General features: G+C 36.1%; 1 protein-coding gene across 4 annotated transcripts; it reads left to right on the plus strand.

The window, feature by feature from the left end:
• Positions 1 to 2: 2 nt before the first annotated feature.
• RCHY1 (ring finger and CHY zinc finger domain containing 1) lies at positions 3 to 21,819 on the plus strand. 4 transcript variants are annotated; one of them, XR_002085246.2, is made up of 10 exons: positions 3 to 218; positions 5,722 to 5,841; positions 6,066 to 6,181; positions 16,025 to 16,103; positions 17,684 to 17,728; positions 17,835 to 17,893; positions 17,983 to 18,009; positions 18,871 to 18,991; positions 19,342 to 19,436; positions 21,147 to 21,259. XR_002085246.2 is itself a non-coding variant. In XM_019467369.2 (9 exons), the coding sequence occupies exons 1-9, from the start codon at positions 120 to 122 to the stop codon at positions 21,273 to 21,275; spliced, it is 795 nt and encodes a 264-aa protein (XP_019322914.1). In that variant the 5' UTR covers positions 3 to 119; the 3' UTR covers positions 21,276 to 21,819. The 4 variants fall into 4 exon arrangements, 3 of the variants coding, with proteins under 3 accessions (XP_019322914.1, XP_019322945.1, XP_053757457.1); XM_019467369.2 differs by lacking the exon at positions 19,342 to 19,436 and having other exon boundaries at positions 21,147 to 21,819; XM_019467400.2 differs by lacking the exons at positions 5,722 to 5,841; positions 6,066 to 6,181; positions 19,342 to 19,436 and having other exon boundaries at positions 105 to 218; positions 21,147 to 21,819.
• The last annotated feature ends 2,123 nt before the right edge of the window (positions 21,820 to 23,942 follow it).

The following is a 23,942-nucleotide window of genomic DNA, read 5'->3' on the forward strand; positions in this document are numbered from 1 at the left end:
TGCTGAGCAGCCATATCAGCTCGGCTGGCTGCTGTGACCGAGAGGGGGTGCGCTAGTGACGCTACTTCTCTGGGCGTGGTTTTCATCCTGGGGGAAGGGTCCGTGGGGTTTGAGGGGAGATGGAGGAGATGGCGGCCTCGGCGCGGGAAGATGGCGCCCGCGGCCAAAAGCAAGGGCGGCGGGGCTGCAAACACTATGACAGAGGATGTCTCCTGAAGGTGATGACTTCAATGGGCTCTTCCCATACAGGCTGCCGCCGGGTCGGGCGGGGGCGGAGTGGGCCAGGCGATTAGGCTTGGGCTGAAGTTAGAGGCTAAGCTGTTTGTCAGGATCCCTCCTCCACCTCGAACTGGGTTCCCGCTGTAGAGAACGTTTTGGCAGGGCGACCACAGGCCGCACCCGTACTCTTGTCTTACTTTGTATGCAAAGTCCTTTTTGCTTGGGAAGAGCCGAGGCTTGCACATCAGTCGCTGTATCAATGGGTTTAGTCTTTTGCTACTGGAAGTAGACTGAGGCAGCGTCGGGCCTGGGCCGGCTTTTCCCCAGGATGACTTTCAGGTGTGTGATGAAGTAATGAAAGAGGAGTAAGCGAGTGGAGAATCGGAATACGATTTCAGCTCCTGTAGTAACAGTTTTACCGCTCGCCAGCTTCATTTTAGAGTCAGGGAGTGAACCTAAGGCTGCCGAGGAGAAAATGCTTTTGTGACATGGAAAGCCAGCCGTGTGATTGCCACTAAATAGGAGATTACGTGTAGGGAAGTGCCTACTATACATATATTCTTGTTTTTGCCGTTTACTTTGAGGAAAATTGCTGGTTACTCTAGAACTTTTTAAATTGGCACCCGCTCAGAGTTTCCTGATTTTGTTGTTGCAAGAAGCAGTTTGAAGATTTTACTTAAGAAAGCGTGAGCTTTGGAGTCCCACAGCCCTACCCACAAGTCATAGCGCTGCCCCTTGATAGCTCAGTGCTTTTGAGCAGGTGCTCCATTTGTACAGTAGGGCTGATAGAGTTACTGTTTCATAAAAAAGTATGAGGCCTGTAAAGACCACTTAAAGCCTTCTTTTAGGCCAGGCTTGGTGAAGTTCCTCCACAGCACTGGATGAAGCTTTTTCAAAGTCATTCACCAGGTGTTGTGTAAACAAATTGAAGGCTGTCCTTATGATTCCATTTCCACTCACTGATACGTTGTTACTGTTTGAAACTTGATGATTAGAACTGAATTCAACATTTTGGCCTTTTCCCCCGAGAAACTACATAAATATGTCTGAGTTTCATAGAGTTTACGTACTTGACCCTGAGTATCAAATACTTTTTGCCCGCTCTTGCTCCTTCCTTAAATACTAGAAGCCAAGTGAAGAGTTTTAAGGAGGAAGTAATCAACTAAATCAAATGCTGTTGTTTAAGTAAGATAAGAACTGAAAATTGAACTTTAAATTGGATGAGGAGGTCCCTGGTGATCTTGACAAGAGAAGTTTCAGTGGAGAGATTGGGACAGAGCCTGATTGGAGTGGGTGAGAGAGAGAGAGTAGTTAAACTGGAAATCTTAAATTTTTTTTAAATGTTTATTTATTTCTGAGACAGAGACAGAGCATGAGTGGGGGAGGAGCAGAGAGAGAGGGAGACAGAATCAGAAGCAGGCTCCAGGCTCCGAGCTGTCAGCACAGAGCCCAATGCTGGGCTCAAACCCACAAACCGTGAGATCATGACCTGAGCCGAAGTTGGTCGCTCAACTGACTGAGCCACCCAGGTGCCCCTGGAAATAGTCTTTATAGACAATTCTTGGAGTTTTGTTGCGAAAGAGCGCAAAAAAACAAACCACCACCAAAAAAAAAAAAAAAAACCAAAATCCAAAAACAACAACTCTGGTTGCTGTGAGATTTAGAATCATGAGATTTTTTTTTTTTTTTAACTTTAAAATGGGAGGTATTGCAGCATGTTTTTGTACTCTTGGAAATGACTCAGTAAAGTGAGAACATTTTTAATGCAGGAGGGAAAGAGAAAACTGTAGGAGCACTTACTGCCCTTGAGTAATCAAAGAAAAGATGGGATCCAGTGCACAAGTGGAGGAGTTGGCCTTACGTAAAAACATGGAACAGAGGACAGAGTATTAGGTACATTTGCAAGTAGGTTGGTTGATAGAGTTTGTGGTAGGATGTTTTCTTTTGATTATTTCTATTTTCGTAGTGAAGTAAGCAAGGTATCAGCAGAGTGTAAGGGTGGAGGAAAAGCTGTAAAGAAAGAGATGTGAAATAATCACCCAGATTTTAGGTCCTAGATTGTAGAAGAATGAGGGAGTCAACTAGGGAAGTATAGTAAAAACTCATATTTTATTAGTGATTTTGACTTAGAAGTGAGACCAGTGGTCCCTTTTCTTCAGCTATATCTAGCTGTTCCTATACAGGAGAGAATTGGATTTAACCAGACTTGGGGTTTTGGTTAGGTATGTAGAGGAAGAGAGAAGGAAGGAACTAGAGTATGTGCAAGGGAAGAATTGAAGTGAGTTGGGAAGAGAGGAAGTAGTGATTAGAGAATTGCATGCTTGAAATTAAGATAGAAACAAGATTCAGTTGTTTAGAGCAGTGGTTCTCAAAGTGTGGTGAATGGACCCTCCACCCTGTGATTCCTGAGGCCCTTTTAGGTCAAAACTACTTTCTAATACTAAGATGTATTCTTTTTCAGTGTATGCAAAAGTGGTGATTAAAATTGCTGGCACCCTAGCAAAATGAAGACAGTGGCACTGACCTGTGCTACACCTATAATTAAAAAAAAAAAAAAAAAAAAAAAACCAGTTTCACTTAAGAATGTCATTGATAAAATTCTATAAAATCTCAGCTCTTGAATACATGTCTTTTTACATGTTTTTTACATGTTTGATGAAATGGGATGTTTTCATCAAGAACTTCTGCAAACTAAGATGGTCATTGTGAGGAAAGTTCTTATGCAATTGGATTGTGCACTGAACTAGTAGCTTTCTTGTGGAACATTTCTTACTTGAAATCTGGCTTTTCAAATTTGAGTATTTGGTGGACATTTTTTTGAAAAGGAGAGAAGTGAAACTGTCATTGCAAGGAAGATCATTGACAGTAATAAAATTCAAGCTGTCATGTAAAAATTAGAATTAAAATTAAAAAAAATTTTTTTAATGTTTATTTATTTTTGAAGGAGAGAGAGAGACAGAGTATGAGTGGGGGAGGGGCAGACAGAGAGAGACACACACACACACACACAGAATCTGAAGCAGGCTCCAGGCTCTGAGCTGTCAGCACAAAGCCTTACGTGGGGCTTGAACTCACAAACCACGAGATCATGACCTGAGCTGAAGTTGGACTCTCAACCAACTGAGCCACCCAGGCGCCCCTAAAACTTTTTTAAAATGTTTGTTTTGAGAGAGAGAGACACAGAGTGTGAGGGGGGAGGGGCAGAGAGAGAGAGAGGGAGACACAGAATCCAAAGCAGGCTCCCGGATCTGAGCTGTCAGCACATAGACCGACGCGGGGCTCAAACTAATGGACCGCAAGATCATTACCTGAGCCTAAGTTGGATACTTAACAGACTGAGCCACCCAGGTGCCCCATAATTAGAATTTTGGAAAACTTGGATTATTCTTTGTAAGCTTGAAAGTGTCCCAGTACCTAAAGACTTTTCTGATGAGATCGGTAATGATATTAACAAGCACAATTTTTTTTTTTTTATCTTGCATGGAAAATTTGTGAACATTTGAAAGAGCTATAGAACTCAGTGAACTGATATTTTCCAAATGACCAATGCGTGCGTAGAAGATCCATTCAGAGTGCAAGATAGATCAATGGATTTTGATGTAATGGAGAAAAGTTCACATACAATTTCAGAGTCCGTGTTACAACTAATGATTTATGAATTGTTGAGTTTTGTTGTAGTATCAGAGATGAGTATTCTTGCAAAGGCTGTTAAAATACTCCTTTTTCCAACTACATATCTGTGGAAGGCCAAAGTTTCTTCATATACTTAAACCGAATACAGAAGCAGAAATGAGAATTCAGTTATTTTGGGAGAAAGTAGTTATTTCATTAAAATAATGTTATTTATGTTAACATGTAATGGGTTCATTACTATTATTTTTAAAAGAAGTAATGAATATTTAAAAAACCTTTCAATTTTATAATATGGTGTCAGATATAATTCACATAATCAAAAGCTCTTTGAGATCATCAGTAATTTTTTTAAAGTTTATTTCGAGAGACTGAGCACGAGTGGGGGAGTGGCAGAGAGGGAGGGAGACAGAAAATCCCAAGCAGGCTCCACACTATCAGCGACCCAAAGTAGGGGTGGTAGGGTGCTCGAACTCACAAAACCGTGAGATCGTGACCTGAGCTGAAACCAAGAGTCAGATAGATGCTTAACAGACAGAGCCACCCAGACACCCCGATCCTCAATAATTTTTAAGAGTGTAAGAGGTCCTGAGACCAAAACATTTGAGAACCACTGTTCTTTGGTATGACCTTGAGAATATGTGGCTGAGGAGGGTTGGAGGACAAGGTCATTGGAAGTAAGAAAGTTAAGGAATTGAGAGTTCATGGTATTGGAAGGATTATAGTGGTGGATGTGCAGATCACTAAGATGTAGGACAAGAGTAGTGGGGAGAGAAAGGGTACCAGTTAAGTGTTAAAATCTTTAAGGAATGAACTGTATTGTGGTAAATTATGGTGTAAGGTCTTCAGAAATGAGTGGATCTGGAAGGTCACAGTATACTGGAAACTATGGGGTGAACTTACTGGCTTGGAAACTTTTTTTGATGTACTATACTATTTGGGATAAAGCTAAGTTACTAATGGTAACAAAAAGGCCCAACAGTAATGTAGGTTAAAGAATAGAATTTATTTCTTCCCACCTAACAATTTCAAGGTTAATTATCCAGTTTGGTAATAAGACTGTTCCACATGATCACTTCAGGGACAAGTTCTCCCCACTGTATTTTGCCCTGCTTTAGGGCATACAGTCAGCAGGTGGGTTGCTGCTATGTCCAGGTTTCATCTGACGGAAAGGAGAAAGGGAGTGTGGAGGAGGAGGCATGCCCAGTTTCATAATACTCAGGCCCAAGAGTGACACTGATTTCTGCTTGTATTCTTTTGGTAAGAACTTAGTCATTTGGCCACAGCTGAAATCAAAGAAAGCTGGGAACTGTAATAAAGCTGGGCAATTGTGTCTGGGAAGGAGAGAATAGATTTTGCTAGTCTGCCACTCTTGAAAACAACGACTATCTCTTACATTTATTGCATCCTCTAAAACGTCAAGCATATAGTTGATGATTAATAAACACAAGCAAATTAAAATATATATATAATCTTTATGATATTTAATGTTTAAGGGGTTAAGTAGGTAATTGAATTTATCTGGAAATGTCTAAGAAGAAATTGCCTGCCTGCTTTTAAGGCTGAGAATGAGTTTAGGGTATTGTGAGATTAGTTCTTCGGTCCAGAGATTTCCATTCTTCATGATTCCTTTATCTTTAAGGACCAGATTATGTTCAACTTAATACAGACATAGATGTTGAAGGGAATAATTAAAATATGCTAAGAAACAGTGAAAAGTTATGTTTAGGATTAGTTTACAAACGAATCCATTGGTTGTATTCTTTGACCTTGTTCCAGGAGGAGGAGGAAGAAATTTTTTTTTTTTTTTTTTTTTTGTATTGCAAACTTGTTTTTCTCTTTTTATAACTTTTTTTCCCCCTTGGGCATTAGGCACCTTGTTGTGACAAACTTTATACTTGTCGGTTGTGTCATGATAACAATGAAGATCATCAGCTAGATCGCTTTAAAGTAAAGGAAGTGCAGTGCATAAACTGTGAAAAAATCCAACACGTAAGATTTTACCACATTTCTATTTTCTTTTTAAATAATGTTAAGGTGGCTTAAAAAAAATTGGTATTGCAAGTGACTTCTTTAATTCTAAGCAATATCTTTGATTTAAATGTTTAAAACCTTGTAAAAATCTGCATTTACTGTAACAAACTGGATATTTAAATGATAATACAAAATGTTTTGATAAATTTAGTCCAATTTTTAATTACATGTATCTGTTTTAGGCCCAACAGACTTGTGAAGAATGTAGCACATTGTTTGGAGAATATTATTGCAGTATATGCCATCTTTTTGACAAAGACAAGAAGCAGTATCATTGTGAAAACTGTGGAATTTGTAGGTACTGTATGTAAAATGTTCTTTTCCTATTCTAGTGTACCTGGGCAATAATAGTTTTTAAAATCTTTATTGGGATATAACTTGCATCTAATAAAATGCCTTCGATTTATTTTTAATTTTTTTTTAAATTTTTTTTAACGTTTATTTATTTTTGAGACAGAGAGACAGAGCATGAATGGGGGAGGGGCAGAGAGAGAGGGAGACACAGAATCAGAAGCAGGATCCAGGCTCTGAGCCATCAGCCCAGAGCCCGACGCGGGGCTCGAACTCGCGGACTGCGAGATCGTGACCCGAGCTGAAGTCAGACGCTTAACCAACTGAGCCACCCAGGCGCCCCTAAAATGCCTTCAATTTAAATGTCTAGTAAGTTTGACAAATATATATAGCTGTGTTACTAATACAGTCAGGATAAAAAACATTTCCATTATTCTGAAAAATATTTTCATGCCTCTTTTGTAGTAATCATTTAATTAGCCCATCAACTATTGTGTGGCTATTTAAATTGTAACTTTTGGATGTAAAATATGTTTTTATATAATGTGTTTTGTGGGCAGCTGAAATAGAAAATTAGGGTAGAGTTTTCTTTTTTTTTTTTTTTACAATTTTTAAAAACATTATCAGAAAGTATAGGATGATTTTATAAAAATTGGAAAATATGAGAAAGTAGAAAGAATAAAAATAAGCTACAGTCCAGTCTCCCACTGACAAGCTACTACAGACATGTTGTCATATAGGAATTTTTTCTTTCCAAAAATTTTTGAGCATTACATACAAAAACATATATGTAACGTTGTGTACATTATAAACTATACTTTCTAAAAAAACGTTTATTTTGAGAGAAGCGTGCATATGCAGGGGAGGGGCAAAGAGAAAGGGAGAGAATCCCAAGCAAGCTCAGCACCGTCAGTGCCAGGCCCAATGTGGGGCTTGATCCCACAAACCATAAGACCTTGACCTGTGCTGAACTCAAGAGTCAGATCCTTAACCGTCTGAGCCTCCCAGGCACCCCTGTTGTAAACTGTACTAATACAATAACTCAGCCACTCAATTTAAGAAATAGAATGTTTCCAGGGCACCTGGGTGGCTCAGTTGGTTAAGCGTCTTGACTATCTCAGCTCAGGTCTTGATCTCCTGGGTGGCTCAGTTGGTTAAGCATCTTGACTCTTTATCTCAGCTCAGGTCTTGATCTCGTGGTGAGTTCAAGCCCCGAATTGGGGTTCTGTGCTGGGCAAGAAGCCTACTTAACAAAAGAAAACTGTTACCAATAATGTAGAAGCTCCAGGTATTCCATATCAGTCTTTTTCCATAACTACTGTCTAGAATATTTTAAATCACTTGTTTTTATGTAGTTTGTTTTTAAGGAAGGATAACAAACATACCAAAAGATGTAGAAGTCATAAACAATCTTATGAATTTACTTATGAAAACATTTTTTTAATCACTACCCAGATCAAAAAATGGAATGTTCATAGCACTGTAGTAGCCTCTCTCATGCCCCCTACAAGTCAATAAATACACTCCTCTGAAGGTAACTACTCTCTTGAGCTTTGGGGATCCTATAGTAAATGCTCTTTTGTGTTTTGTTTTATATATTTTAAGGCGTTATGTATTTTAGGTATTTATATAGAATTGTTCTGTTTTCCTTTGTGATTGATTTATCATTGTCTCTTTTTATCTTTAGTTATATTTTCTGCCTTAAGAGCTGTATCTATATCAGCTTTCTTTTGATTAGTTTTTGCATGTATGTCTCTTTTCATTCATTCATTCATTCTTGAGAGACCAAGGGAGAGTGGGGGAGGGGCAGAAAGAGGGAGACAGGATCCAAAGTGGGCTCTTGCAGACAACAGAGAGCCCGATGCGGGGATCAGAGTCACAAACCAGGAGATAATGACTCGAGCTGAAGTTGGACACTTAACTGACTGAGCCACTCAGGTGCCCCCCTTTTTATTTTTTTATCCCAAACATTTTGTATGCTTACATTTAAGGCATGTAGCTTGTATGCAGAATGTAGTTGAATTTTATTTTTTATTCAGTTTAATGAAAGCTGTGTTTTAATTAGCATATTTAGTCTTATTAATATAATTGTATATATAAATTTTAAATGTACAATTTTACAGTTCAGTCGACAAGTTTAGTATTTTCTATCCCCTTAGTATTTATCTGTCTTTTTTTCCGTCTCCTTGCTTGCCTTCTTATGGATTAATCGGCAATTTTTCTATTTTACTTTATTTTTTAAATATTTTTTAAAGTTTATTTTATTTTGAGGGAGAATGTGAGCAGGGGTAGAGCAGGGAGGGAGGAAGAGAGAGAGAGAGAGAGAGAGAGAGAGAGAATATCCCAAGCAGGCTCTGCACTGTCAGTGCAGAGCATGATGTGGGCTTGAACCCTCAAACCATGAGATCATGTCCTGAGCTGAAATCAAGAGTTGGCCACTTAACCGACTGAGCCACCCAGATGGTCCGTGTTTTAAGTTTCATTTTTGTTCTCTATGAACTTATTAGAGATATATTCTTCCATTATTCTCTTGGTAGTTATCTTAGAAATTATACATCCTTGGCTTACTAGAGTAATGCATTTATCATTTCTGGACAGTGTAAGAACCTTAACTAAGAGGCTTTACGTGTACTTGTCATGTCTTTTAATCTACGATATTTTAAACTCTGTAAGACATTGTTTCAAACAGTATTCTCTTACATTTACCTACATATTTACCATTTCTGTTGCTCTTCTTGCCTTTCTGCATTTCTTTCATCTTCAGGATTATTTTCCTTTGGCTTCAGGAATTCTTTTTATTAATACTTCCAGTGAGGCTCTGCTGGTGACAGATTCTGTCAGTTTTTCGTCTCTCTGAAAATGTCTTTATTTTCATTTTAAAATTTTGTCTTTGCTGAGTATAGAATTACTTTCTTTTTGCACTTTAAAGATATTCTGGTGCCATGGTTTCTGTTTCAGAAATAGCCTGTCAGGATTATTAGTGCCTCTTTGAGGGCAATCTTTTATCCCCCTCTTAATGTTTTCAGGTTTTTTTTTTTTTTAACGTTTATTTATTTTTGAGAGAGAGAGCCTGCGCGAACGAGCAGGGGAGGGACAGAGAAAGAGGTATACAGAATCGTAAACAGGCTTCAGGCTCTGAGCTGTCACCACAGAGCCTGATGCGGGGCTCAAACCCACGAACCATGACATCATGACCTGAGCCGAAGTTGGACGCTCAACCGACTGAGCCACCCAGGTGCCCCCCTCAGGTTGTTGGTTTTTAGTTTTTCCATGATGTGTCCAGGTGTGTGAGATACTTATCTGGCTGGCAGTTTGTAGAATTTCTTGAATCTATGGCTTGATGTCTTCTGTTAGTTTTGAAATATTCTTGGCCAGTGTTTCTTCAGATAATGTTTCTGCCTCTTGCTCTTGGCCCCTTCTGGGACTTTAGGTGTAGACCTTTTCACTGTCCCATATGTCTCTTACATTTTTCTTTTTTTCTGTATTTATCTCTTGTCCCCTCATGCTTAAATTGGCTAGTTCCTACTGATGTGTCTGTCATACTGTGTTGAATCTGCTATTTAACCTATTGAGTTTTTAATTTTAGGGTTTTTTTTCTTAAAATTATAGAATTTACATTGAATTTCCCACCCCCCCCCCCCATCCTTTGTAGTTTTAATTTTTTCAGGTGAAAAAATTTTTTTTTTCTTCTTTCAACATATTAATCACTGGTCATTTAAAGGCAGGGTCTGATAACTCCAATATGTTGATTATTTGTGGGTCAGTTCTGTTTTCTGTTTTTCCTCCTTTGGTGTTTGGTTCTTTAGTTCTGCCTTTTGGCATGCTTGATATTGTTTTTAGTTGGTTGTTGGACAAAATTGAATGCTATTTATTATTCTCCAAAGAGAATTTTCTTTTGGCAAGCAGTTCATGTAGAGCCAGATCCTACTAATCCAGTTAAAGATTGAGATGATTATGGGGTGCCTGGGTGGCTCAGTTGGTTAAGTGTCCTGACTTGCTCAGGTCATGATCTCATGGTTCGTGAATTCGAGCCCCGCATTGGGCCCTGTGCTGACAGCTCAGAGCCTGGAACCTGCTTTGGATTCTGTGTCTTCCTCTCTCTCTGCCCCTCCCCTGCTTGTACTCTATCTCTCTCAAAAATAAATAAACATTAAAAAATAAATAAGTAAAGACTGAGAAGATTAGAGGCCAAGTTTTATTTATATTCCTGTTCTTTTTTGTTTTCCCTAACACAGGCTCCTAGCACATGTTTCCTCAGGGGTCTTGATTTAAAGTTTATCAGGGCAACTCTTGTAATGGGATCTGGGCTCCCAGTTTTTTGCCTCCCTAGTCGAGAAATTGCCAGAGGGTTTGCATGGTTTCATATCCTCTTACCTGCTGTTTGCTGCTTAGCTTGTTTGCTTCTGACAGTATAGTTTAGGATCTGCAAGTCCCCCAAGGAGGATGAAGCAGGGACTGTTGGATTTTTCTCAGTGTATTTCCCTTCTGTCTGGAATATTGACCCTTTAAGCCCTTTGTTGATTTTTTTTAAATTTTTTTTTTTTTTTTTTTTTTTTTTTACTGCTTTTAAATTGCTTGTTTTCTTTGAATCCAGACTTTGTAGTTCTCAGTGGGAGCTTTGGTCCTGTACAAGCTATTTTATCCATTGTAGAGTGGAAGTTTACAATATATGTTTAGTTTTGCTTATTTTTTTTAACTCCTGCTGTGTTTATTTTTCTGTGGCTTTTTTTTTTTTTTTTGAAATAGAGCCTTGTTTCTAGGGTTTCTCCTATTTGATTCATGAGCTCCAATTGATTTTCACTGTTGTACAGAGTTATTTTGTATGTCAGATCTGCACACAGCTTTTAATTACCACTATTACAATAAAGGAATCAATACATTTTATAGTTAATTTGTTGACTCAAGTTGTTGAGACTGCAGGATACATATCTCATACTGCCCTGTATACATTAAGCTTTGTGAAGTTAAGATATTTTTAAATTTTAAATTCCTATACCTGGTAATATTAAGCTTCATGAGATCAAGGTATTTTCAAAAGTTTAAATTTTTATACCTGAGAGTACCATGTACACAGTGTGTGCTCGTAATGTGTAGGCTGTGCATCTTAAGCAGAATGTTTTTGGTGTTATGATTCCTTTCTGTATGTGAGGAAAATTTGTCATCAACATTTACCGTCTAAGTATGTTTTTAAAACCTTTTAAAATAACAGAATAAATATTTTGTTATATATATTATTATGAATGATAGAAGTAAGAATAAAGGCGGTGAAAAACAACTTCATTGGAAATTTTAATAAGAATTTAAGCATTGTAAATCCAAATTTTGATTCCATATTTTTCTAGTTTTGAAAAGATATGTACTAAATTTGACAATATCCCTTGACTGTAACTATTCACTGGTCACTTGTCATGAATCTGGCACATGTCTATCTTGTTAATAACTGATTCTAGGTTTTAGATATAGTTCTGATAGGTTCTAGCTTGTAATTACTTTTGGTTCTTCTTGCACTTGTACCATCAAAATGTAATATTGATTCCAGATCTCAGATACATCACTAGGAAGATTCTGGCTTATCCTTACTTGTGTCTATGCATTGCCAAATTCAGTGTTTTTGAAACCTTCTATTTAAAGGTGGCCATCATTTTAGTTCCAATATAACAAAATATTTTTTATTTTTAGATTTATAAATCCCTACTAGAATGTCAGTCCTGTGAATTTTTTCAATTTTTACATTGTCTATTCTCTTCCAAATGCTTTATGCACATACTTCAACATTTGTTCATTTTACTCAGCCATACTGAGTAAATTTTGGTGTACGAACATAATAAAAGATGGAAGAACGCTGTCACACATCTTTTTAGCAAAATGGGATCGTTTAGGTTCATGTAACAAAATACTGTGAATTGAAGTCCTTGTTGAATGACTAGATGAAGAATCCATGTTTGTTTTTTTTTTCATTTGAAATACATTGTTCATTTTTTTTGAGTGAGGCCATTCATCTATGGTATGTGTTTTAAAGGATTGTTATCACTTCAAGTAGGTATTTTAGGTGGCATTATGTCTTTTGTCATTGCTCAAAAATCTTTGAAACATCTCAAAAATCTCAAAAGTCTTTGAAACGTTTCAAAATCTTTGAAACAAAAAATATTTATTTTTGAGAGAAACAGAGTGTGTGAGTTGGGGAGAGAGAGAGGGAGACACAGAGTCTGAAGCAGGCTCCAGTCTCTGAGCTGTCAGCACAGAGTCCAACATAGGGCTTGAACTTTGTAAACTGCAATATCATGACCTGAGCTGAAGTCTGAGGCTAAACTGAATGAGCCACTCAGGCGCCCACCCCTCTTTGAAACATCTTTGTACAGTTCTTTCAGAGTGCCAGTGGCACACTGAAAATTCAACCCCCCCCTTGGGGATTTTCAGAGCTGTTCATCTTCATTTTTTTCAGATTGTTAAAAGATATTGGGAGCAAACTCTATTAAATAGATTGGCATATACTGTGTGTAGTCAGAAATGACATATGACCATCAGATAATGACTATTTTTTTAAACAACAAAAATATCAAAAGACAGGTTAAAAAATGTTTTTGCAATAGCAGTGTTTTTGGAAACCCCACCCTCTCATGGTAACATTAAAAGAAATCATGTCATTTGAATGTATGAGTTCTTATATATTTGCATAAATATCAATCTTTTCACTTTGTAGCTAACCTTCTTTGATAATCTTTTACAGTGAGTCCTCTTTTGGATATTAAAGACAAGTATTTTTTGTCTTCAGTATATTATGAAATTTAGTTATTGCTTTTAGTTTATTAAAGCTGCAAGGCAAGGGTGATCTGATTTCTTGTGCTTGGCGCTTAAGGCACCTCTAGGCTTGGCTCTGGTCTGGAGGTATGAGCTTGACGATTATTGTCTTTAGGCAGTAATCACTGTAAGGAAATCAGTACTGCTTAGAGTTAGTGATATGTTATTCCTGATTTTATATTTTAAAATAGCTTCATGATAATTAGGGAATCTTTTGAGTGTGGCGGTAATTCTCTTAAAGAGTGATATGCCCTAAAAAGATAGGATTTCAGTTTTTCTTTAATTAGGGGCAGACATCCAATATTGAATTTTTTGGCAGAAGGTACATATATCCTTACTGAAATGTACTAGAATGAGCTTTTTTTTTTTTTTTTTTTTTAATAAATGGGGCAATAAAATTTCTTAGTGTTATTAGATAAGCACCATGATACTTACCATGAGAGTATGATATAACAGATGTGGTTTTGGTGTTCTGATTTCTGATCTAAAAAAATGTTTCATCCCTTTGACTATATAATTCCATTTTTAGGAGATTATCCCAAGGAAATAGAGATATGTACCAAAATTTCTGTGTAGTATAAGTCTTGTACCAATAAGTATAATGGTGAAAAATGAAAAACAACCTGTGTGTTTGGGAGATTGTTAATTTGCAAGCCCATATCAAAAGTAATATTCTTAAATGATATTTAGGGATTGGGAAAATGATTCATAAAAATTATCTGTCAGGATATTATACATACCAAAATATTAGCAATAGTTATCCATGAGTGCTGTGATCATGAGTGATTTTAGGTATTTGTTGGTATATTTGTTGGTTCATGTTCTTCTGGGTTTTATATGTTTTAAATAATGAGGATTACTTTTAAAGTTTAAGAAGATACAAGTTTGTAACTACATTTGGGGAAATATAACATCTAATAAGATGATGCTGTAAGAGAAGGATGTGCGTTTTCACATTTCTGCAAATTATTAAATAAGCATCAGACCAATCTTTGTCATGTGTAGAGCACTAGAGTATAGAAGGCATGATTCTTGTTCTTAAATTTCTATTCTGTTTGTGGAAGAATGGGCTTAATAAGCAATCACTGCTAGAGAGTTTGTCCTATTATAGGGATTGGAGTGGTCTTAATTTTAGGAATGTTTCAGTAAAGTTTTAACAGAGATAGGCCGAGGCTGAATAGATCAGAATGGTCTGGGTAGAAATAAATAAATAGCCAAGCCTAAGAAAAGGCAGTGAAAGGATGGAGTGAGGGGGTGGGACAGATAGAGACTGGAGTTGAGGATGGAAGTGAAGAGGTTATATTATTTAGAGTAGTTATTTTAAACGGAAGCAAATCTAGTTAGTCCCCGCCACCGTTTTAAAAAAAAGCATAAAAAAGAGATAAATACATGGTAAGGATAAGTACTGTTATGTGGAACTTTCATTAGCATTTCGAGTGTGTGTGTATATGTGTAAATGAAGGGAGAACTGGGTCAAGATGTAAAAATACTTACTGTGTGTTGAGGTGAAGTTTGAGAGACACTGCTGCAGAGTCTACCAGGTCACCTCTAACTGTGACTATGTACTGATGCCAAGTTGACTGTTTTTGTTTAAACAGAGTCTCCTGGTTTTTGTATGTTTGAAACATCTTCATTTTACTTTCATTTTTGAAAGATATTTTTGTCGGATATAGAATTCTAGGCTGACCGAATGTTGCTCTGCCGTATTTTGTGGATATACATTCTGCATTGTTCCCAGTGAGACATCTGGTGTCATCCTCTTTTTGTTCCACTATAAAGTCTCCCCCCCCGCCCCCCCCCCCCCCCCCCGGCTGCTTTTAAGATTTTACCTTTGGTTTTGAGCAGTTTGATTATGATGATCCATGATAGAGTTTTTTTTCATGTTGCTTGTGTTTAGGGTTTGTTGAGCTTTCCTTTTAAGGACATAACACAGAATTTTCATTTATCTCTTCTGTTCACAACCTCCAGAGAAGTTGCAAGTAGTCTTTATTCAGGACAGCCCTGTGCCTGAGTGTTCTCTTGTTGTGTAAGAAGGGGAAAATAAAAATTTGGGGACAACTAGCAATTTCTCTTTATCATATCTCTTTACATTTCAAATGGATAAAAGAAAAATATAAAAATTAAAAGCCATAAGTATTAGAGGTATACATATATTTATGACCTAGAGGTTTCAAAAGTCTTTCCTAAATAAGAGATAGAAGCATAAGCCATAAAAGAAAATATCAATGGCTTTTTAATACATAGAATTAAAATGGCTGTATGACAAAATATGTAAATCAAGATAATCTTGGTCACACACCAGAAAATTGTAAGTATACAAATGAAAAAGGTTAATATTCAGGATATATAAACAGCTGCTTTAAAATGGTAAAAGACAAATACCCTAGCAGAAGAATGAAAAGAGCACATGGACAGGCAATCTACAGTAGAAATCCACATGGTTCATAAACATTAAAATATATTTCTTGTCTCATAATCTGAGAAACGCAAATTAAAATGACATCTTGTATTTGTCTATCATATAGGTAACCAGTGTTCACTAGGGTGCAGGGAATGCAGGTGCTGTCATACATTGTTAGTGCGGGTATAATTTAGTATTGTCTTTTTGGAGGTCGTTTTGTCAGTATCAAAACCAGTGGTGCAGTACCCTCAGTACCCATAGTTTAACTTTTAGAAATCTTATAAAAGATTATCAACAGATAGGCTAAGTGATGTTTGTATAAAGATAGTTATTTTATATCATCGTATTAACTAAAGATAGTAAATTATATAAGGGAATACTTTAAAAAATATGGTCTATCCATACTATGTAATACTATGTAATTATGAAGAGGAATGAAGTGGTTCTATATAGACAGACATAGAATAATCTTCAGGATATGTTGTTAAGTGAAGAAAAAGTCACAGAACAGGAAATAGAGAAAGAATCCATTTATGTAAAAAATAAAGCCCAAAGGGTGTGTGTGTGTAGATTTTTGTAGGAAAAAAGACTTGGATAGATACCATTCTGTAAAAATGAATCTAATCTTTTGACTTTCACATGTATTTTTAGGATTGGTCCAAAGGAAGATTTTTTCCATTGTTTGAAATGTAACTTATGTCTAGCTATGAATCTCCAAGGAAAGCACAAGGTATATAACTAAGTTTGTGTAATTTAAAAAATATTGTATTGTGTTTGAAAACTAGCTTAAATCCTAATATGTTTGGAAGCATGCTAATTTCAGATATTACCAAGTACAACTCTGTTGGTTTTTATTCTTAAGCAGTATTAAGTAGGTGTCCTCAGATCTTTGCCTCAGAATATCTGATCTACAGTTCTTTTTCTTCTTCATAGTGTGTATGAATACTTATATCAGTTATTAGCATACTGTTGACAACTTCTAAGTAAGTTAGTAATGGATTCTTCTCATTGATACTGGTTTTAAGAATAAGTGAAAATGCACATTACAGAAGAAATAGCAATGTAACAGCATTCCAAGAAAATTCAGAAAATATTTTTGGGTTTTCTTTCATAGTTAGAAATATTTTTAATTTGGATATAGTAATTATATCATGATACCAGTTCCTTTAAGATTATTTTTCATTATTTAGAAAAAAAATCTAATAAACATCAGAGAACAGAGAGACTAATGATTTTTAAAATTAAAAAAATTTTAATTCCAGTATAGTTAACATTAATGAGGGTTTTTTAAAAATAAGTACTAGATAATAACTGGCCTAAAATAGTCAAGTATTAAGATAAATTGAGATGAATAATGAACATTTGGGATATGGTGACAGTGAATAAGGGAAAAAGAATGGGGCTGAGTAAAGACTCCCAAGGTTTTTAGCCCTTGCTTTTAAGGTACTGGATAAATAGATTGTAAATTTGCTGGAGATAAAAGATTGAGTTTGGTTTTACAGATTTGAGTTGGGGTGATAGCCGTGTTACCTTTCAAAAACTATATACACATTTTCTCTTGTGGTATCTTTGTCTTGTTTCTCAGTTATTTCTTATTGTCTGTATTTTAGTAAATGGTCCTATCATGTACTCAGGTGCTTACTTAAAAAACCTGGGCATCATCCATGGCGTGGCGCTTTCCCTTACCTTCCCCCATTTAATCATACACTGTCTTGTCAAGTTAGGAACTCTGACACTGGAGGCTGCCTGTTGGAGTTCAAAAACCGTTCCACTTCTTATTGGCAAATGACTTTGGAAGTTATTTAGCTTCTCTAGGCCTCAGATACCTCATCTGTAAAATGGGGTAATGTACCTGTTTCATTTAGAGTTGTGGGACTTAACTGAGCTAATACAGGTAATGTACTTAGTATATGACATGTAGTAAATTTCAAGAATATGAACTCTTACCATTATCGATATTATTAAGTAGTTTACTTTGGAGCAAAACACATATAAAATAGATTCCAAACGTTGTTGTCTCTGCATCTTTGGTAAATCTTGATTCACTGATTTTCCTTATGCGTAAAACGAAGATAATTTGAACAATTAAGATATACTGAGCAATTTCATTGTTTCAGGTAATGTGCAAAGCCTGAAATAGTTATGTGAGTTAGCTGTTCAGTTCTTATCTGACATATAAGAAACATGTATTTTTAATTATTATCTTTAGTAAGTTAGTAGTGTTGTTTCCTTTATTGTTTTTATTAGTAAATCTGTTTGTCATTTCCATTTAGTTAAGTTTTTAGTAATTTGAGTTTTTCTTTTAAACAGTGTATTGAAAATGTTTCCCGGCAGAATTGTCCAATATGTTTGGAGGTAAGCTTAAAATATCATTTGCTTTGGAAATATTCCCTGTTGAATTTAAGATATGTGGATGTTTATATTGTCTTCATGCAGGCACTGACATTTATTTCCTTTACAGGACATTCACACATCCCGTGTTGTTGCTCATGTCTTGCCGTGTGGACATCTTTTACATAGGTAAAGGAATTTTGTGTTTTTTCTCTCAAAATTGAAAATAGTGCAGATAGTTTTTGTTTTACTGAAACAATGTTATATATTTTTTTCAGAACGTGTTATGAAGAAATGTTGAAAGAGTGAGTGTTTGATGGGATTTTTAAAAATTAATTATTGTAAGATGCTGATTTATTATTTTTTCGGGGATGTGGAAGTGGGCCAGCTCTGTTCCTCACACTGTGTCGGGCATGACATATTTATGTTGAGATGGGCAGGGTAAATGCACAGTGGTAAACTGGGCAAAGCGTCTTGTGTATGTAGGACTGCACCTTTTCCCCCATGTCTGCAGTATGCCTTATCTCATCCCTCATTTCAAGAGACTCTTATTTTCTGGCCTTGCTTAACAGGAGGCATGGGCTCTACCAGAGGCAATCGATAGCATTGTAAGATTGCTGAGGTATTGTCACTCAGAATCCTGTTAGGTCAGTATATTGGCCCAGGATAATCATCTGCAAAGAAAGCTGGTAACAAGATTATCTAAAGCAGAAACTTTATTATGGGGAAAGGATGTTACAATGAGATGAGAGTAGTTAGGATAGAAGAGACTGTGTAAATGTATTTTCATAAGCAGAAATTTTAATTTAATATAAGAGCCAGATAGAAGGGAACTTTTTCAGAATGTTTAGAGAGAAAATAATATGATCTAAGTTGCCTGAATATATTAAGGAATTGAGGTCATTTAGTTAGAAAGTAGCTTAATTGGCTTTTAAAATATATTGAATATATTCTACAAAGAATACGGGCTGATTCCTTCTAATTTTAGAGAGCTGAGGAAAAAGAGTAGGTTTAAAAAATACCATGGATCCACCGATCATCTTAAAATTCAGAATAATGCTCTGTTTTGGATGGTTTATGTACCAATTAGCATGCATCCTCTTGTATACCTGAGTTGATATACTCCTTGTTAAATGTTTGGAAAATAACCTCTCTGTTTCTTCTAGAGGCTACAGATGTCCATTATGTATGCACTCTGCTTTAGATATGACTAGGTACTGGAGACAGCTGGATGATGAGGTAGCACAGACTCCTATGCCATCAGAATATCAGAACATGACTGTGGATGTGAGTACGATCAATGCCTAAAACTTTTCAGGTTCCTAGTTGATGTTCTTGTTTATTTTTGCCTTTTTGCTCAAATCTGTCTAAAAAATACTGCTTTGGCAGAAACACCAATGTGATGATTAATGGGAAGGACAAAATATAAATTTTAAATTCAAAGGACCAGACCAAAAAATTCTAAGAATACCTTTATGCAATTCTTCCCAACACTAGATGGCAGGCAGAAACTTTATTCTGAATTATTTATGTATTACTTGTCAGAGCCAGTCAGTCATGTAATGGTGTGGAGGTGAATTACTGGTCTGATGTTTTTAATGATGCTTTATTTCTAATTATTTTAAATTTTATTTCAGGCATACGTATTTGTTGATTTCTGAAGAAGATTACTTTTTGTTTTTTAATGTTCGTTACCCTTTTTATTCATGTGGATAATTGAATTGTTAGTAAGGTAAATGAAGGATTGCTTTTGGAATACTAATTGGTAATTACGTGGTGTTTTACTAGAGGCTTCAGTGTGCTTTGTTCCATGTAGGTCATTTTTTCAAATAACAGCTTTATTGAGATATAATTTATATGCCATGTAACTTATCCATTTAAAGTGTGCAATTCAGTGCTTTTTAGTATATTCTTGGAGTTGTACAAACATCAGCCACCGTCAATTTTAGGATATTGCCCCCCAAAGAAATCCCATACCCTTTAGCAGTCATTCCCCAATCCCCTAGCTCTAGGCAACCACTAATCTTTCTACATTCAGATTGTATTCCAAATTACAATTTTGAACAAACTTGGAAGTTTTCTATTTACTATGGTATGACTATTCTATTTTTTTAATCTTATTTATTTTTAAATTTTAGTAAACATATCACGCAATGGTTTCAAGAGTAGAATTCAGTGATTTATCACTTAAATACAACACCCAATGCTCTCCACAAGTGCCCTTTTTAGTACCTATCACCCATCTAGTCCATCCCCCACCCATGTCCCTCCATCAACGCTCGGTTTGTTCTCTGTTGTTAAGGGTCTCTTGTGCTTTGTTTCCCTTTCTTCTCCATCCCCCCCACCCCTTCCTATATGTTCATCTGTTCTGTTTCTTAAATTCCACATATATTACTCAGTCATCAAAAAGAATGCAATCTTGCCATTTGCAAAGATGTGGGTGGAGCTAGAATGTATTATGCTGAGTGAAATAGGTCAGTCAGAGAAAGACAAATACTGTATGATTTCACTCATGTGGAATTTAAGAAAACAGGTATGAGTATTCTAAAGCTAATGCTTTTCTTACGTACTAATGCGTTGATCTGTTTTCAGGTTAACACCTTTTTTATTTTTTGGGATCTTTGTGTTAGAAGAGATTAATTCTCAAGTGATATCTTACTGTCATTTTATTTATTTATTTGTTTGTTTGTTTATTTTATTTACTTATTTTGAGAGAGAGAGCATGAGCAGGGGAGGGCAGAGTGAGAGGGAGACACAGAATCTGAAGCAGGCTCCAAGCGCTGAGCTGTCAGCACAGAGCCTGATATGGGGCTTGAACTCACAAGCCTTCGAGCTGTGAGATCTTGACCTGAGCCAAAGTCGGCTGCTCAACCTACTGAGCCACCCGGGTGCCCCTCTTACTGTCATTTTAGGGATGAGCCAAAACCTTTTATTTTTTAACTAAATTTTAAGAACTGCTTCTTTGGACTTTATTTTTGAGGCATAGAAGATTGACAACTTAGTATATTAAACCTAAAGAATAAGCAAAAAGATATTATAAGTGTGTAAAGATTTTATTAACTAAGATAATTTTGCAAGTGTCAAGGAAGAATAATGAAATCATGCATGTTGTTTTGAACTGTAAATATAGGTGTCAATCTGATAATGCCTATGTTAAATTTTATGCCCAGTACTATTTATATACTATTTGGGAACAGTTTTAAAATAAGACTTCTTGACTCAAATTTACACTTTCATTTTCTAAATTCAAAGCTACCTTAGTAGCCCTCTTAGAATTTTCAGAAAATAAATAAAAGACATTTCTATTTGGGGAAATATTTAGACTTATCTATATGTGTTTCAGTTCTTCAGTATGATTTTTGAGGAATTGTTTTGGGCAGACAGTGCCACTTTGTATCTATAAGGTTTAATATACTTAATTTGAATTCTCTTCACTTTTCAGATTCTCTGCAATGATTGCAATGGGAGATCTACTGTCCAGTTCCATATATTAGGCATGAAATGTAATATTTGTGAATCTTACAATACTGCTCAAGCTGGAGGATGTAGAATTTCACTAGATCAGCAATGACCAGCGTTTATTACACTGGAAAACTCAGCATTTTCTTATCTAGGAAAAGGCTATCTTTAGTATTTTGTTGTCATAATGTGTCAGAATCTATGCATTAGAGTTGATGTGTTTTGTACTAGTGTCACAGCAAAAAATCATAACAAGTACTTAAGGATTCAGGGTCTCTTTGTAGAATTGTCATAGCTCTATATTGGATGAAAGCCACTGTGCTTGTGTTTTGATTGGAAATTCCTTTAGTGTCAGTTTGGAAGCCAATGATATTTGCCACTGAAATTCACATCCATAGAAGTATGTTATACTTTCATGGAACTTCGCTTTAAGTGACACTCTGCACGCAGAATTCATTTCTAGTTCTTGATAGAACTGCACTTACTTCTCAGTATTATTCTTGACTTTTTAAGGGCTGTGCTATAATGAGAATATGTTGTATCTTACTGTTGAGATCTTACTACATATACTTTAGAATTTTCTAAGACAGTCCTTTGGATCCTATAAATGTGAATTTTGATGTAATAACTGCTAATAAAATTATATTGAAACAATGTTTTATAGAAAGTTTTTTCCAGGTTTATCTATTTTTGGCTTAGTTTGGGCAATATAGTCTTATATATAATTCTGTCTATAAATACAAATATGCATACACATATATGTATTATATATTTCTGTAGAAAACCTCTTTTCTTTCTTTTGAAGTACTCTTCCATTAGAGTAGTTGGAAAAAATATAAAACAGTAGAACTCTTCCAAGCCTTAAGAAAAACCATTAACATTGAAAATAATTTTGTTTTGGTTTCCCGGAATTATTTCTTCGAAGAGTGATTAATCCATTCAGTCAGCAAGTAGTTAGTGACCAACTACTATGCGCTGGGTAAGGTTCTAGATGGTTGTGGAGACAACAGTGAGCAAGACAAAAGTCCCTGCCCTTGTGGTGGTGCCTCATGACTAGCTTTTCCCTTGTTTTTTTGTTTTTTTGTTTTTAATGCATGAGGTGGTTGTCTTTGTTGTAAATTGATTGTTTCTTCTCGAAGTGCTTGAAAGTAGGTGTGAATGAATAGAAGGGGCATGGAATATTCCTGGCAAGATCTGATTTTATAGTGCCTTTTTGGGTTATGTAATGGAATTAAACACACCTCTTAATTCAGGAACAAAATACACAAAAGATTATTTGATGATCCTACAACTTATACAGTAGTAGTCCAGTTTCTAACATAGCCTATTTATAAAAACCTTTCGGTTAGGAAATAAAATGTGTACATATTAGTTCATGGGTATTTATTGAATACCATTTTTCTAATTTTGAGCTAGTTGAATCTCCTGCAAAAAAACAAGGTTGAAGGTTGGCTTACAACTAGAAATCCTAACATTTCTGGTACATTTATTTATTCTGTAGAAATCTCATTACCTGGATAAAGGCAATAGTATTGATTTCTAGTTTTGAGCCCAGATCTTTATTCTCTCCCACCTTCCTGTCTTCTGTGTTCTACTCTTTTTCCCTTCCTGTGTTAGTTTCCTTGGCTTAGGCAGAGCAGTAGTGCTGATCTTGATTTGGGGAAGGAATGAGATATCTTCCCAGGTGTTGCCAATCAATATACAGATTAAGGAAAGACTAATTTTCTAGTTGTAATACTTCTGTTTTTAATTAAAAAATTTTTTTATTTTTTAAAGTTTATTTTTTATATAATTAGAGAGCAGGTAGGGGAGGGGCAGAGAGAGAGGGAGACAGAATCCCAAGCTGACAGTGCAGAGCTGGACCTAGGGCTCGAACTCAAGAACTGTGATACCATGATCTGAGCTGAAATCAAGAGTTGGACACTTAATCAACTGCATCACCCAGACACCCCTCAGATTTGTTTCAGAGAGCACGAGTGGAGGAGAGGGACAGAGGGGGAGAGAGAGAATCTTAAGCAGGCTCCATGCTCAGCGTGGAACCTGATGCGGGGCTCCATCCCATGACCCTGGGATCACAACCTGAGCTGAAATCAAGAGTCGGATGCCTCTCTGTTAGTAATACTTTTTGGTTCTGTTATGTCACCCTAAGCTAATTAAAAGCATACTGCTTTTAATCACAGGATCATTGGATCTTGAGTAGGAGTGAGTATAGAAAAGTAACAAAACTTTGTGTTTCGAGCACCTACTGCATGCCAGGCTTATGCATTAGCATTGATTGGCATAATAATTCTGTAGGGTAGGTGTTGTCTTCATTTTATAGATGAGAAAGCTGAGGTTCAGAGGTTAAATGATATGCTTGAGTAAATGATAGCTATTAAATGTTGGGAGCTGGGAATTCAATTAGGTCTATGACCCCAAACACACCACACCACACTGCCTTTGACTCAAACTTCTATTTTGCTAAACTACCTACATAATAGCTAAGTCCTCTATCATGGAGGAGCTCATGATTTGATAGACTGTCCATTTTTAGATGTTTTAATTCAAAACCTGATTACTTAGATCTTTGAGGATCCAAATTTGTCCAAAATAATGCAGAATGAATGTATTACCACGTGTTGACATGCAGTCATGTGCTAGAAGCATTTTTCTCATGCTCTTGAAGTCTAGGCTGTAGCACCCAGGGTTTCTTCAAAGATATGTCCATGACATGTGAATTCAATGTTCAAAAATATCTATTGTAGGAAATATGTAAGAAAAGGTGAAAAACAATCTCATC

Source organism: Panthera pardus, unplaced genomic scaffold, assembly GCF_024362965.1.
Source record: "Panthera pardus isolate Hobbes unplaced genomic scaffold, ASM2436296v1 HiC_scaffold_13, whole genome shotgun sequence".
NCBI classification, from domain to species: Eukaryota; Metazoa; Chordata; class Mammalia; order Carnivora; family Felidae; genus Panthera; species Panthera pardus.